This window comes from Accipiter gentilis, chromosome 4, assembly GCF_929443795.1.
Source record: "Accipiter gentilis chromosome 4, bAccGen1.1, whole genome shotgun sequence".
NCBI lineage: Eukaryota > Metazoa > Chordata > Aves > Accipitriformes > Accipitridae > Astur > Astur gentilis.
Genome location: NC_064883.1, coordinates 46,413,668 through 46,430,076, shown reverse-complemented (window position 1 = coordinate 46,430,076; position 16,409 = coordinate 46,413,668). Strand labels below are relative to the sequence as shown.

The 16,409-nt window shown below is 46.4% G+C and overlaps 1 protein-coding gene across 1 annotated transcript in view; it reads right to left on the bottom strand.

Annotated features, from left to right (window-relative positions):
• The window catches only part of PTH1R (parathyroid hormone 1 receptor), a 127,406-nt gene that overhangs the window by 16,661 nt on the left and 94,336 nt on the right, over nt 1-16,409 (bottom strand). Inside the window, exons 5-9 of the mRNA XM_049798869.1 lie at nt 16,162-16,256; nt 13,016-13,202; nt 9,849-10,002; nt 3,968-4,028; nt 2,057-2,123 (exon numbers count right to left, since the gene is read on the bottom strand). Coding sequence (XP_049654826.1) covers nt 2,057-2,123; nt 3,968-4,028; nt 9,849-10,002; nt 13,016-13,202; nt 16,162-16,256 — 564 coding nt within the window. The remainder of the gene's footprint in view (nt 1-2,056; nt 2,124-3,967; nt 4,029-9,848; nt 10,003-13,015; nt 13,203-16,161; nt 16,257-16,409) is intronic.

Genomic DNA, 16,409 nt, shown 5'->3' with positions numbered 1-16,409 from the left:
CAGCTCTCCTCTGTGTTAAAAAGGGGGTAAGGTCGTACCTCACCCTTTCACTTGAAGGGGCATTAGTAGAATATATCTCCCATATCTATTTGACTGTTTTCATGAGGTTTGTGGGAATTTAACATCCATGCAACCCCATTCCCTTAGTTACATTTGGTTGGAATTTACTGACTGGCAGTAAAGTTATAAGGGAGGGATGGATAGACTGACAGGCAGAGAAGCACACAGCCTGGGGGCATATAATTCATTTTCATTGGAAACCAATCTGAAAGGAAAAAAAAAAAGGCAGGCTTTGTTTCTCATATGAGCTTTTCTAGCTTCAGACACTCAAAAGTGGGGTCTTGTTCTGCATTTGTCGGCTAAATTGAAGATGTCCAATCTTATCACAGTCAGGAGGAAAACTCCTCTGACTTCCTGAAACATGTGCTAAGTTTTAAAAGAAATCCAGACTACTGAATAACATCAAAGCTAGCAGCAGAATGGAGGGATTTTTGAGCCCCTATGTCTCCAAATTCTATGCAAGTACATCCAGAAAATTCATAACTTAGTCCAGCAACTTATGACCAGCCAGTGTGGGAATTGAAAAGGCAGCCAAGTGAACAATATGAACCCACAGAAATTAAACAGAAACAACCCACAGAATATTTTTGCATGATAAATAGCTGCATTTGCAAATAGCCAGGGTACAAGCACAGCAGAGCTTCACGGAGAAACATTATTTTTACAAGGACGAGCCTCAATTGAGCTCTTTCTCCTCTGCTAATTGGGCTTTAAATTAAATGCAATGGGGTTGCTGGCATTCATCTGGTTGAACTATCTGAACTTTCTTCTCCATCCTACTATTTCATTTCCAATGACCACGATGTGGGCTTGGTGATTCGTTTATTCCAAGGTGCAGAACTAATTGCTAGAGCCAGGTGGAGAATTTCCACCAAAAGGAAATTCTGATGAAGAACCTCTCCCCCCCTGCCCACCAAGTCCAAAGCAGCTCACCTAATTGCACATATAAGCATATTCACCTCAGAAACTTTCCTGCTGTTAATATGCATACGGTCTGATTTTCTTCTCACCCACACTGATCACCTTCCAAGGCCTCCTGATTTTTGAGTCAGAAGGAAGTACATAGAGCTTGATGCAAAACTCTCTGACGACTATAGAAAGATGGTTACTGACTCCACTCAGCTACTCATGGATGAATGTAAAGGGAGACTAGGACATGTGGGAGTGGACAAGTTATTTTGCAAGCACTCATCTAACCATCAGAAGATGGAGTGATGGAGATCCACAGGGAAAGACAGAGGGAGGAAAGAGGGTAATTCATGTGAAGCAGGTTCTCTAGTGAATTAGGACCCTGCTCAAGCAAACATATAACTACCCACTGAATTCCCGTTGTGCAGGTAATCACATTTTAGAATGGCCTCTTCAGCTTATGAGAGCTCAGTCCTGTGTCCGGCTAATGTCACTTATATCCTTTCTGTCCCCTCTGGCTCCTGGGTAGGGGCTGAAGTAATCCTCCACCAGTGATTAACATCATGTCTGTTCATAGCTGGGTTCGTTAACTTTCATCCCCCGCTTTGAGGTATCCCAAGCTTTTATCAGTTCAGAAAGATGACTCTGAAACAATCTGATGACACTGAAGCATGCCTGGGGAAAAAGTCTGACCCAGCTACAGAACCCAAATTCCAGTTCTTCCCACTGGAAATGCCTGGTGAGAACGTGTCATGACACCTGAAGGTTTCCAGTATCACATGGGTTGGAAATAGTGGCTTGTATGTTTGTTTCAGTAATGATTTTAGGGTCTTATCCTTGTGTTATTTTTCTCTCCTAAGCAAAACTTGAAGTTGCTCATAAAGCCCTCTGCTGTATGCAGCTATCAAAATTAAAGGCAGGTCAAATATAAGGCCCTTAAACTGGATATACAGAGACTCCCCACTGCTAAGGCAGGAGCTGTATTAACAGGGGCATTAGAGTAGGGCAGCCTGGCTCAACTCTTCCCACTGAGCCTGCACTGAGGAAAGGCGCTGCCTCCCACCCCCTGCAATCAGCCAGTACTCACCACGATAGCTGCCAGGATGGGCACCTGAATAATCCATTTTAAATTGCCAGCACTCAAGTCCCAACACCTGAGAAGAGATTGACATCCCATCAGGAAATCACTGGTTACAAAGAACAACAGATTCAAGAGTCTTCTTGGAGAAATCCACCCTGGAAGGACGGGTTCCTCCACAGCCTGGTGCAGTGGAAAGACCTAGATCTAACCCTGCCTTCAGTCAGCATGGCTTCGAAATAGCCCTTCTCCTGCTGTTATACTATTCAAAACTGAAACCACCACTAAACACATTTAAAGTTATTCTCTCCAGATGGTGGAACAGCTCTTTCCACAGTCATCAAGACTTGTCCCTTCTGGGCAGGAACCCACCCTTTTCCACTTCTTCTTCACCTCCTTACCAGAAAACACTACACGAAGAGTAATCCAGCTTTCATGAAAACAAGAGAGGCTGAAATGTCCTATTACTACCCCTTAGAATAAACCCACACAACTTTGCATGGTTGTCTTCAGACAGGTCCTGTCTGAAGACATGGTGATGGGGACAATACTGTGGTTCTCCATTCCGTTCCTGTGCTTTTTTCAGCCCTGCTCTTGCAGTGAGACCCAGCCACGCCTCCCGAAAGTCTTTATCTCCTTTTCATCTTCAGCCCTTATCGAAACGGAGGACTGGAATGGCAAATTGTTGGTGGCGTGGATGTTGGGCTATGGTCCTCTGTCTGCCAAGAGGGGGCTGAACGTTATTTCCTCCCAGGCATTTCCAGCAGCCATTGAATAAGGTCACTCAGTGTTAATTACTCTGTTTGAATTCTCTCCAACCACGGAGAGTGGAGTGCCACAGGCTTTTCTTTATCTGAGCCAGACAGCCCCCATATGGCAGCTGCAGTTTTCATTTCACGGGCCAAATGCTGCCCAGGCAGCTATTCAAGGAAAGCGAGAGGCAGGGGCAGAGAAACCACCGGTGCTGACTGAAAGGCTCTTCAAGGATGAGCCTGTGCCAATGCAGATGCGTCACACTTCAGTAGCTGTGCCACTCCGTCCTTCCAAGCCTAGAGCTGAAATCCTCTTTGGAAAGCAGTGTCCTTCCAGGCAAAGCCATTTGAAAAGTTGCCTGGGGACCCCCACACTTTTGCTGGCAGATCGTGGGCAGATGAAAACCGTTGTGTGGTCAAGCCTGTGCATTATGGGGGGAAAATGTGATTGTTCAGGGGTTTGAAGATTGGATGCTATGGATCCTTCATTCAGCATACTGTAAGAATATGAGGCCATGAGGGTACATGTGTAGGGCCAAAGAAGCAGCTGATCCATATCTTGTTTCTGACAGTAGCCAGAAGCTGATATTTAAGGTGGAACAGGTAAGCAGGCAGTAATAGTTTTCTAGAATATTCTTCCACAATTTGCTGTTCAGGGTGGCTTTCTGAGCCAAAGCATTACTGAGTACTCCTAGAGGAATTTATCTTCCATGAATTTGTACAAATGCTTTTTAAACCTAAGGACATGCTGGCATCCACATCTCCGGCGGGGAGGAGTTACAGCTTTAACACCTCATCAACACCAAACTGCTGCCTTTGTGCTGAACTTGCTATCTCCCAACTTCATTTCCATTCATTTGGGATTTTAAAGATCCCTGTCCTGTCCCTGCCCACCTGTGAAGCAGCCCCCTTTAGCCCCAGGGATAACAGCTGCAGGTGTTCCCATTTATCAAACTCTGTAAAATGAAAGGAAATCTAGGAAGGTTGTACCCACTTTATCCTTTCCTGCCACATACACTCCAAAAAGTTTGCTAACTTCATAGTAGAAATCACTTCTGGCTTTGCCTGGTTCCTTTTTTACTTTCGATTCACCCACAGTCACCATTGCCAAAAGCCCCACAAAAGCATCGTGTGTAAAAGGGAGAAAAGAAAATCCAATGCGACTCACTCTGTGTCGGCTAGAGTGGCTCTCACGCTGGCCCACGCTGTAACAAATACAGCAGGGAGTCCTGCAAAACAAACATAGGTCAAACAGGGTGAGTAGGGGGACTAGAGGGCTCTGTTCCCATAAGCCCATGTGGAGTGGGCCAAAGGAAGGTGGAAGAAGCAGTTTTAAAATATTCAAGCATAACTGAGACTAGGAAAGCCTGATCTTGGTCTCATGTCTCTTCTGTAGTCCAAATGGTAAACCAAACAGTGGCAGGGAGAATTTTCTGGAAGACAAATGTTGTGGTCTGGACGTGTCCACCCTACTGAACTCTTCTGGCTTTCAAAACGGAGCAGCTTGCTTTCCCAAGCTGCCAGCCAGGAGTTGTCCAGGCTTAAGCTACCTCCTGATTCATGTTTGGGAGATACCCAGCCGGTCTGGGCTTGAGATGGGTCATGGTCTTGACAGGATAAATCATCAGGTCCTATGCCTTTCCTCTAGCACTACTTTATAGATACATACCCTGTAGTGCTTGAACCCAGGTGACTTGATACCTGCTCTAGCCAACTCATTCAATTTGAAGCAGAGAAGGGTTTCATGCAGCACACCCTTCCCGAGATATTTGTTCTCTTCCCCTGACGTCAAGGAAAGGCGGATCTGGAGTCAGGCTCAGACCACTTCTCCCAGCACAGGGCTGGATGGATTAGAAGCTCTGTTAAGTGTGAGAGACTTGCTGCATGAGGCAGATAAATGCTAGAATTGAGGGTAATGCTTGCAAAATACTCTAGTCAAGGGTTCATTCCCAAATGAACCATCCTTATTTCAGCATGGTTACACTGGGCATCATCTTTTCCCTGTGAAAAGTAAAAGAATCACCAATATCCAAATGCAATCTTCTATTTATTTTTTTAGGGTCCAGTTCTGCTTTATTTGTACAACTGAGTCCCCTACTGGCTTCCCTTAAAAGGCAGGATCAAATCCACAGTAGCTTCCACAAGTTCAGGAAGAATAGTCCCTTTCAGGTGAAAAAAAAAAATTAAAAAATAAATAAAGGCGACATTTATCACTGATGACTGTAAATATGCTGTTCACAGTCTAAGCTCATTGGGGCTCGGCATGCATAAGCACACGCTTAACTTTCAGCATGCACTTAAGTCTCATTAGGGTGCTTAAAGGCTTTCCTGACCACGGACGCTTTCCTGAGCTGGGGTGTGGAGCAGGGACGCCTGTCTCACACACACATGGACAACGGGGCCGTTATCTTGGTTGGAACCTTTAAATGCCATGGTAATATAAGAAAGCATAAATAATTAAACACAGAGCCTCACTCAGGACCAGAGCAGCAGCCCTGCCTACAAAGATACATTTATAAGGAATGCACCCTGCTTTACAGTCCCCTGCGATGGCTGGCATTGGAAAGAAAATACTTAACCTATTGCACTGGGAACCCCTGAGCGTGTTGAAGCTGAGGGCTTGGGGAAGGTGGTCATATATTGTGACAAGCACCCTTTATTTCCTCCTCACTGTTAATCACCTATCTATGAAAAATACGTGCATGCTCCGGACTACTGGCTGAGCTATCAAAGGCTTAAATGCATGTAACTTTGCTGATATCGTTGGTGATGTTCCAGTTTATATCAACTGAGAAACTGGCCATGTTGAGAGGCTGACATGCCTGCTGCCTGCCTGTGAGATAGTGGATATTCACCCACTATTGTGAAGCTCTAAGTTTGAAAGACGGATTGTTTCAGAGATGTGGATGTTTAACACGTACTTGTTCCTCCCTACCATGTCTTGCACTTCAGAAGAGACACTGTTCCCATTCATATTAATCCTGTGCTGTGTTCAAGCTTCCTAGCAACAATAAAATATACAGGAGAAAATAATTATACCTAAAAAATCCCTATGTGTGGATTTATTGTGCCCTGCGCACTGCTGCCTCACTCCGTTCAGGCAAGCTTAGGAAAAGGATCCTTGACATATTCTGCAAAACACACAAAGTAAATTCCTGGCACCAGTTTTATCGCTACATTTGTCTTTCTGTATCTCTTATATCGTTCTTTTTTTGCAGTGTGAACAGTCGTAAATGTTCTTAAATGTACAAAGAGTGATATGAATCCTCTCCCTCCCTTTCCTTTGCCTCATTTTTAGATTCTCTCTCTGTCAATGTAACACGGAGTGCTGGGGCCATCAGGTAATCTCTAGAGCTCAATCTTTTTCTTCCACTCTGGTAAGCTAGTCTTTCAATGTGAAGAGTCAGAGGCTTAGCTTTGTCTCCGGCACCTCTTTTACTTTCAGAGGGTGATGACTGACTTTTTGGTGTCTCTACTTTGAAAGTCCCGGTCTGTGATGCCCCAAGGTTGACGATCCCTCCTGCTGAGCACTCACAGCACCCATTGATGGGAGAACCATTAACCCCCAAATCAGGACTGAGGTCCTCAAAGTTAGACATCCAAAGATATCCACAAACAGCAAGACACCCAAGAGGATGCAGCTCTGTAAGCAGGAAAGTCATACGTGATTAAATGCATCTGGCCAACCCACCAGAGAAAGGAAAGTGAGTCTCCAAGAAGCCTGTGATCTCCCGGGTGGCCGTGAGCACAGACAGATGTAGGCGTGGATGGATGCATGCATGTCCTCCCCCTTGCACGTATGTACCCCACGTGCCCGACTGATGCGATGCAGGACGAACCCTACCAGGCGGCGATGCCGTGAGCGACTTCTACAGAATCCACATTGTATGCGCTGTGCATTTCCAGTCAATACACACAGTGTGTACAATGCAGGTGCTATAAAGTCAGGTATCTCCCCATCAGCTGGAAAATGTGCATGCCGTAAGCTGGGCAAAGTCTGGTGGCCACCCCAACACCCTGCTCTCCTCTGTTGCTTTTCTTGTGTACGTGCCTCCTGGCAGTTGGAAAAATGGCTTTCATGCATGTGTCAAAGCTGTGAGTAAGAGAGGCGGTTGCAAAGCGACTGCTAGAAGAAAGCTTATGAATAAAGACCTTATGTAGGTCTGGAGAAATCTGGTCTCAGTTCCCTGCTATTGGAAAACCTCTCTGAGGAACAATGCATGTGTTTTTTCAGTCCCTCTGTGTCACAGTTTCCTAATATTAAATGGGACTAATAATACCCTCTTATGCCTCTTGTCCTGTTAGGTACGAATACTTTCAGGCAAGGATGACTTCTGCCTAGATAAACACGCGGGGCTGACCATCATGGGTTTTTGGACCTGAGCACCTCTAACAGTAACACATCGATCTGTTTGTGTTTTCCAGGTCTCCCTGCAATCCTCATTTGCACCGTAGCTGAAAGCCAGTGCAGTCCAGCCAGCGGGGGGGAATTAACACGGTGTGAACGAAAAATGCCAGTGGAATCAGCTTGGGTTTTCTAGCTATTGGTCATGCTTCTTAGACTTCCTTCATAAAACAGCTGCAGGGAACTTGAAGTCTGCTGGGGAATTTATTGTTGCCCAGAATACCATTATTTATTTATTTTTGGTGGGTGCTGGCAAGGAACAAGTTCCTTTCTGTCATCAGTGTCTCCCTTGCAAGAAAGACGCCGTGGACTTTCACGGAGCTGTGCTCCCTTGTGCCAGTGAGGATGTGGATTGAAAAGACTTGACAGAAATCTTTGGGTCTGACATCAAAGAGTAACTATATGCTCTGGTTTCTTCAGTAGTCTGGAAATAAGATGTTGTAGGGTGATTTTTGCTCCCCGCCCCCACCTTGGAAATTTCCAGGCAGGATAAATGCACTGCTGTTCATTGTTACACAGGCAAAAAAATATCCCAGCTTTTGGGGCAAACTTGTCTTTTCTGTACCTATGTGGAATGCCGTAATTATTTATCACTGATTCCCTGTCATTCATTGCTGTGGTATGGGCAGGATCCAGTGCCCACTGCAGGGAACTGGACTTTTTCCACTGACTCCAGTGGGTCTTGGATTGGGTTGCCCTTTCCAGTGCCCAAAAGCTATCAAAACAATACGTCTGTGCGGGTGTGTGTGTGTACATTATCATGCTAATCAAAACAAAGCAAAAACAAATGCAACTGGAGGGTTCCTATGTTCTCATTCCAGAGGAATTTAAATTGAGCAGCCTCAAACTTTTGGAAGCACATAGATGATTGGTGTTGTGACAGGTGTGACTTCAGCTTTGTGGTTGCTCTGATAAAATGATTATACTCTGGCAGTGGTTGGAAGAATTAATGAGAGGAACCCATGCCTGTTAGACTGTTTTCCTTTGGCTGCATTACGAGCAGCGTCAAGTTGGTTTTTCTTGTTAAACATATGGCATTATTTTTCAACTGCTTCCCTCTCTACCAGAGTTTGCTCTGGGGAATTGCTTCTTTAAGTCTGCTCTGTACAGTTTAGTGCCATTTTCTGCGAAGCAAATTTTACATAGCTTGAAGGTTTGGAAGAGGATTTTTTTTTTTTAAATCTGCTTTTTGTTAATTTGTTTTAATAAAGAGGTGACATCTGAAGTCCTCTCTGTCTCACAGCAGCTGAGGTAAATGCCCTGTCCCCAAAATACCTCTATTTCTTTACTTTCCCCCAAACCTACCAGCTGGCTGGGACTAGACTTTGCCGGAGAGATGGGTGCCCACTTTGGGACTCGTATTTACACCTCCTGTCTTTATCATATAGCAGCACCAGCAGTTTCTGACCTATGCACCAGCTGAACATGAGGTTAGCAAGGAGCTCGTGGTCCCCTTCGCCCCCACATCACACTTTGGAAGGAGGAAAACTGGAGAGAGTCCTGTGGGCTGGACTGCCCTGGGTTACTGAATCCCTCGCTTGCTCTCACAAAGCAAAAACCTACAGTCCTCCATAAACTCGGTTCTGCACTATCTGGCTCGCTCAGAGCTCCACTGTTAGTGACACCGGTTTTGTTCTGGAAGAAATCATGTTCTGGAGTAGGGATGGTGCTGTGCACACATTAATCTTGTCCTAAAATGCAATCAGGATGTGGCCAGGTGCATTTTGGACCTGGGAGCTGGGAAGTGCTCCTGGGCCATAGGCTTTAGAGGTAACCATAGACATCTCTGAACAGGCTTTTCCTGCTGTAAGCTCCTATGTAGACCTACACCCCATTATTCTTCGTTATGTCCTGGAGGATCATCTAATATGTTTCCTGTTCTCCCTTACAGTCCACACACTTCAGGCAACTGTGGGCAGTTGTTTTATTGTCCTCAGCCTACCAGCACCTCATAACTCCTTGCAAGCCAAAGCTAATGCCAGAAGTGAACGGAAAACACATTCTCGTCTGAAATGTGCGTGCCCACAATGCCTTCCACTAATGAGCACCCTCCCTGCACCCGCATTCCACCCCTTTCTCCTTACTCTGAGAAAAGACGCCCAAAGTTAAAAGAAAAGGAAAAAAAAGGTCTTCCCCCCAAAATTGTAGGTTTCTACCAGTGCTCCAACGCTCATGAAACTTCAGGAGCTTTTTAAAGCTTAAATCTGAGGTAGGAAATCAGAGCTTAGGTCTGCTGTGGGAAGCAGATGGTAACAGCCTCACACAACTTTCCATCCCTCCAGCCCAACGCCTGTTTCTCAGCAGGAGGCACTTGGCAGAGATGGAGATAACTCAGAGGGTGCACTAAAATCAGCTGTCACATGCACACATCTGCTGCCCTGGAAGGATGGCAAGATGTGCTGTCTCTCCAAGCCTGGGTGGATCCTTCCAGAGATCCTGGAAGTGCCACAATGTAAATACCACAATTTAGAAATTATAAAGCCTTCACAAGAGAGCTAACCTGTCCTTGCAAGAGCCACTCTGTCTCCGATGCTCACCCTGCCTCCGTCCCCTCTCCCGTATTTATGTATATGCACTATCTGCTTCAAAGACTACCTCCAACACGCTTCTTACAGAGCAGACGTAAGGAGCAACCGTGACTTACCCCAGCCAAATAATGTGAATCCCCAAAGATACTTCTTCTCTGAGAAAAATGCCATGAAGATGAGGCTGTGGAGATAGAGCCCTTCCACCAGAATCCAGTAGTAATTGGTTGCCAGGAAGTAGAGGAAGAAGGTAACCGCTACTTTACAGCCCACCTGCAATGACCACAGAAAGACAGGGCTATGTGAGGAACATGGTGTGAAATTCTTGTTCTACATAAAGCCATACTTTACCAAGATGGGCTGGAAAACAAGATGGAGAAAGGAAAAAAAAAAATCAGAAAATCTTGTTGCAGAGCTTTTACAAGGGGCAAAAAGCAGTGCAAGAACAGAAGAGATGAACAATTGAGAAGGAAGCTTCCCCTCAGCCTGACATCTTGTCTCCAACAGCAGGTGAGCTGGGACGAGTAGGAGGACAGGGCACATGTGGAGAGATGCTGACCCGATCCTACTCTCTCCCAAGCCTGGTGATGAGGGGCTCACACACCTTCTAGGGCAGCTGTGTTTCATCTTTTCCCCGTGTCTCTTGTCCATGTTAGAGGACAAAGGGCTGTGGCCAAGTCACCTCATTCTGGGTGACCTGGTGCAAGTCACATCACTTGGAAGCATGACTCCCTCCTCGGCTCGTGGAGAGATGCGGGCGCTGGGCTGAGGGTGAGTCATGCCATCCTGTCACGAATGTCCAAGACAGGGTCCTCCAGGGCTGCCTGTCTTCCCTCAACGAGCGTGAAGACACCCTAGATGGCTGCTGTAGGCTTTGGTGACTGGTCCTCCAAGAGCAAGCAGAAGCTGGAGGATTTCACCCTCAATGTCAAGGTGGTTTCTGAACAGACCTGAGCTGCAGGGTGGAAGGCCTAGTAGAGTCTTCCACGACACACTGGTCTTAAATGGGCTCCTAAGCTGACCTCTCACTCCACACCGACCTGCAAGCCTTTGCTTTCTTGAGAGGAGAACCCTGACTGCGACTGAATGCTCCCCTGCCCTTCTGGCAGAGCGGGGCAAAGCCACCGTTCTTCCAACATTTCTCAGCCCTAGTAGAAAAAGGCTGCAAAGTAATGATGAGGGGGTTAATTGGTACAAAGGGGCACATGAAACCCTCTCTTGTCAATGTGGAAATGCTAGGACTCTGGGGAGTTTGATTTCGCAGGAAGCCTATGGTTACCAAACACATCCTGGGGCAGCAGTACACCTCCATGCTGCTCCTTCCTTTGAAAGGAATGCAATCGACTTGCAGAAATTGTCAATAATATGCACCTTGTAAATAAAAAGAGAATTTTTTATTCTGGCACAGCTCTTATGCTAATCCTTTGCCAATCAAAATGAATATGCACATGTTATATACATATATACATATATATGTATATATATATAAAATACGGACACATTTACAGCCAGTTTCTTTTACAGACAAAGTGAGTTAAAATAGAAGCATCATGAATTAAAAAATCCCCATTCAGATTTAATAATAATTTTTATATTTAAAAAAAATCACCATCTACCCACACACAGGGAGCAACAGGCAATAATTGCAAAGGTCCCACTTCACTTAGAAACAAAAGAAATACATTAATTGTTGCCTTCATCACTTGTTTGCCTTTCAATTTGGAAGAATGGGAAATGCCATTAAATTGCTAATATTCAAAGAATGTAATGTATTATCCCAATTATTGCTTATAATGAGTCCAGCCCAAGAAGAAACAGAAAACAATGCAGTTAAACATTTTGTGTTCTTTCCAAAAAGCGAATGTTTTGACGTGTGCTGAGTGCTCCAGCCAAAGACTCACCAAATTAATGAAATGGATCTCTGAAATGGGAAGGAAACATGATAACAAATTTCCATTTACGGGGACTTGGATGCACAGTGGGACACTTCATATATGATGATTTTATGCAGAGGTGTTGGTGTCCAGGTCCCTGGTAGTAGCACAAGCTGCGAAAGGCTTGAGAACCCGAATGAATACACAGGCAGAAAGTTTGTTACCACATTGCGAGAGCCACTCCACTAGGATGTTTGAGCTAGCTCAGATTTTTTGTGTAACCCTTGATCTTAGATACTAAACTCTACCTCCTCTGTCTCTGCAGCATCTGACAGTTCATGGACGGTGAGCTATCATACCTAGGATGCACCAAGGGAAATCTGTGATGAGACCAATGACAAGGAGAGCAGACATCTTCAGCAGGCGGGGACGACTCTGAAACCCGAGGACGGGCTTCATCCCCCTCCCCAGCACATGGACAATGCAGATATTGCCATCTGAGCTTTCTATACAGTGAAAAGAAACATGTACTTCTGGAGACAAGTTCAACCGACCTCACTTCAATTTTTTATTTTTGGATGTGGCTCGTCATACCCTTGACTTGACTGTCTGTGTTGACCATACTGACTCAGCTGACCATAGATTGAACCTGAGGTGACTAGGTTGAATGAAGGTGTCTCCTTTGTAGACATCTGCTTTTTGCAGATGAACCCTATCCTTTCTTATGGTAGTGCATAATCCCTCCATTATCCCTTCTATAATGTCTTTTTTTCAGAGATGGGAGTGATAAATCAGAACAGGAGCAACCAGCTATGGTTTGCTGCAAAATTACAGTGAGGTGAGATGTCTACTGCTGACCTTCTTCCTTACATGCTACCTCTGCTCTGACTCTGGAGTCAGGGCTGAGAGCCTCCCAAGACACGTTGAACCATGGCTTTGCTATACCTGGGCTGTCAATTTGATGCCACAGATGTTACAGCACAGTGATGCCTCCATGTGTCATGCAGAGAGGAGCTCCAAGTGGAAAATCAGCCAATTGCACATTGTGGTGGAAGAAGCACACGCTGTGAAATGCAAACACTGACGTGCCTCGAGCTGGGATAGCCAGGGGAGTTTCCAGAGCCATACACTTGAGGGGGCATCACGGGAACATTGAAAATAATAGTCGTAGATGGGAACCAAGGCGTCAACCTTGACTTTGCCTTTGACTGCCATGGGGAACAGCTCTTCCTTAGGTCTGGGGCTGGGCAGTCCCTCTGCGCCAGTGATTGAGAGGTAGTGGGAAGGGATGGGGAGAGGCTGTGGAGGGTGACCCTCAGTAGGGTGGAAAATCCCCTCGAAAGAGGTGAGGTGTTGAACAGAGAGGACAAAGGCACAAAGGCTGGAGACCCAGCTGCTCCGGCGATACTCACAAACTGCGATTTATCTGCTGGAGGTGCTTCAGTAATGGATTTCAAGTCTTCCTCTGAGATCCGTTCCATCTCCTCTAAAGCCGACCCGGAGTACAAGACCGCGTCCTTCACGAAGATGCTCACGGCTCTCAGCATGAAGGAGACAAACAGGTGCATGTGGATGTAATTTCTAGTGCAGTGCAAACGTCTGGAGGAGGAGACAGAGAAGGATTGGAGTAGTTTAGCCCATCTGCTAGACAGACTCAGGGTCACCTCTGCTTCTGAAGAGCCCCCGCTCCTCTCATCAGCACCTTGCCACCATAGGGAAGCAGTACTAGTGCTGCTGCCCTGCGCTTATGGTTCACCCATGGGGTTGGTAAATGAATTCATACCTACTCCAGGGGTTTGGCTGCAGCACACCGCTGCTGACTTTGCATTAGGACGATGCTGTGCCTGTACTTGTATAAACTCCTTTATTTCTGACTGGGAAATCTTGCAAAGAAACAGGGATGCATTTTGCCTGTATGGGGCATGGGTAGTGAGCATGCATGCATGCAGTGGGCAGTGAGTCTACATCTGGAGGATGGTGTGTGTGCAGTGCACATGCAGCTGGAGGAGGGTATACGATGTGCTGTCCATGCTCCGTGTGTGCAAATCTGGAGTGCAGTGTGCGTGCAGTGTGCATGCATCTGGAGGCAGGCAGAGGTGCATTCGTTATGATGCACCTGTGCAGTGTCTGCACATCTGGTGAACATCAGGATGAACACAGCGGGAGCGCAGCCGACGCGTGGGGTGTGTGCAGTGAGCGTGCATCCAGCGTGCAGTGTACCTTCAGGGAATGCACATCTGCTGTGCAGTGCAGTGCAGTGAGCCAACAGCTGTGCAGCGTGTGCGCATCCCTGTGTGCAGTGTGTGCACGAGGAGCACGTCCCTGGTTTTCAGTGCACGTGCAACGAGTGTGCATCAGACATGCAGTCATTTTCCAAGATGTACAGCCAGAAGACAAGACACATGCACAGTGCTCACTGATACTACAGTGTGTATCCTGTGTGTGTCCCTTTCACTGTTAAATCCATCCCTCCAACAAATCTACCCTTCTCAAAGTCAAACCCTGCATTTAAAGACTTCACTTTTCTCTGCACTTTGTGCAGAGCAAATGGACTGCAAAGGCTACAGAACTTGTGGCCACTAAAAACCTTGCAGAGGTTCTTGTAAACTGCTAATCTTTGTGCCCACTCCAAATTTAGTAGCAACTATAGCAGTAACTATAGTGTGCTGGGCTGTTTTCTCCGTTTGCTGTTAGAGACACTATCCTTTGCTTGGTGATGTTGAACAGTTTCTGGGCTCCACCCCAGCAATGGCAGCAATGACCCCATGAATGCTGATTGTAAAGCGCTTTAAGATCCTTTTGGGGGAAAAGCTGGATGGTAAGAAGTGAATGGGTTAGACCCATATCTATCAGGTGTGTTTTAGAAACAGTGATCATGCCTTTGGGGAGAAGAAGGAACTAACTAACTGACGTGTTGGGGTCCCCTTCTGTCCTCTAAAGCTCTATTGCCTGGCTAGCCATGCATGAATTTATGAATGGATTTATACCCTCTCATATCCCCAGCTCCAATAACAGAAATAAAACCCAAAAGCTGTGGTTTTTTTGTCCTTTGGAGGAGATTGTGATAGTAATAACGGTTGTTTCCTGTGCTAGTATAATAAAAATTACGCCAAGTGGAACTGCTGAGGTAGAAATGAAGATGGGCTTTGTTCCCTGCATTTGAAAGGTAGTCAGTGAATCTCTGGATCATGTGCTATCTGGAATAAAATCTGGTTTGGCCCCTGCTGCTGCTTTGATCCTTGGGACAAAGATGCTTTAGCCCAGTCGCCCATGTAGTCTGGGCTGTAAGTGAAGTGCTCTGACTACATGAATAAAGAGAGAGCATGTCTTCTGAAACTAGGAGTACTCTTGCATACATAGACATTAAATATTTTAACAACCTTGCCGGTGTCCTGTGGGAAATGAAACAGGAGGGAAAGGGTTGGGAGGACAGGGGGGTGGTGGGAGGGATGGGTTCTGGGGCTACCTCATGTGAAGTGCCTCCAGGAGGGGTCTGCAGTCCCCTTTGGCTTGTCTGTGTCACAGATTTGGGCGCTGGCACGCTCTGCTGTCCAAGCAAATCCCTCCGACCTCCTTTTGCTCACCGCAGAGAGGTCTGAGCACTTTTAGAGCCAAAGGCCACGCATTTTATTCCCAGTGGTATGTGTCTGGGGCTTAGCTTGAGCTTGCACGGTGGGAGCTGCTGAGTCCATCTGCAGACACCACGTGGCTGTTTGCTGCGTGGAGAATTTCCCTCCACAGCTGTTGTCTGGGTCCTGCTGTCTGCTAGGAGAAGATACTGCCAGCCACCAAAGGGAAGCAGAGCTGGGGCTCAGGAGATCGGGGCTCAGCACCCTGCTCTATCTGCAGCTCACCAGGTACGGTTTCCCAAAGGACAAACTTCTCGCTGGGAGTGACACCTTTCATCCCTCCCATCCCGTGGTCTCTGTTTCAGCAAGAAAATGCAACAACCAGCTCTGAGGAATGGATGGCATGGGTTCAAAATGGTATTTAGGGGTCTACATCCCTTGGCAGGGGTGGTGGAAAGGGAGGTCAGACAATCACAGATAGGAGGGTAAGTGATCATTTTTGGATCCCTAGGTACAGCAGCAGCATGGGGAGATTGGAGGAGTCAGTCCGGCACTTCTACAAGGCTGGGGTTCCCTTCAACTGGATATCCTTCATGAATATTTGGGTTTAGAGTGGAATTTCCCTTATGAAACCTATCTAAAAATTAACCATCTAAATCTAAGCCAGTCATTTGAGGGGGTAATAGGGGCAGCAAACCCTAGATGGTCTTCCAAGGGAGACAAACCTCTTCCTGGAGACACCTCTCTTCCCATTTGCTACAAAGAGGGTCTAGAAAACTCCATTGCAGGCAAGTGGAAGAAGTTCAGACAACCCACCCACCATCCCCCAAGAAGTTTGGCCTAAGTGACACTAACACAGCCCAAAGCACAGAGGCAACCTCTTGTGGCTTGCTGAAGAAGCACATGCCACCCCAGTTTTATCCTTTAGGAAAGCCCGAGGCTTTTCCAGTCTAGTGACAACTTGCTTAGGTAGAAACAGAGCCGCCTACCTGAAGTATCCCAGGATAAGGACAGCAACTGTGAGGGATCCCAGAGAGATGGAGTATCCAACAGTATAAATCAAATAGAGGCGATCAAAGACCTCCTGCAGTACAAATGATGGAAAAAATAGCGTCACATTAGAACGCGTCCTACTGCATCGTAACACAACCATGGTAGCAGCACAGAGATTCAGGCTATCATACCCGCTGGGGGTGTACAGCTCTGGGGCTGGGAAACTTTGGCAATCACACTTGTT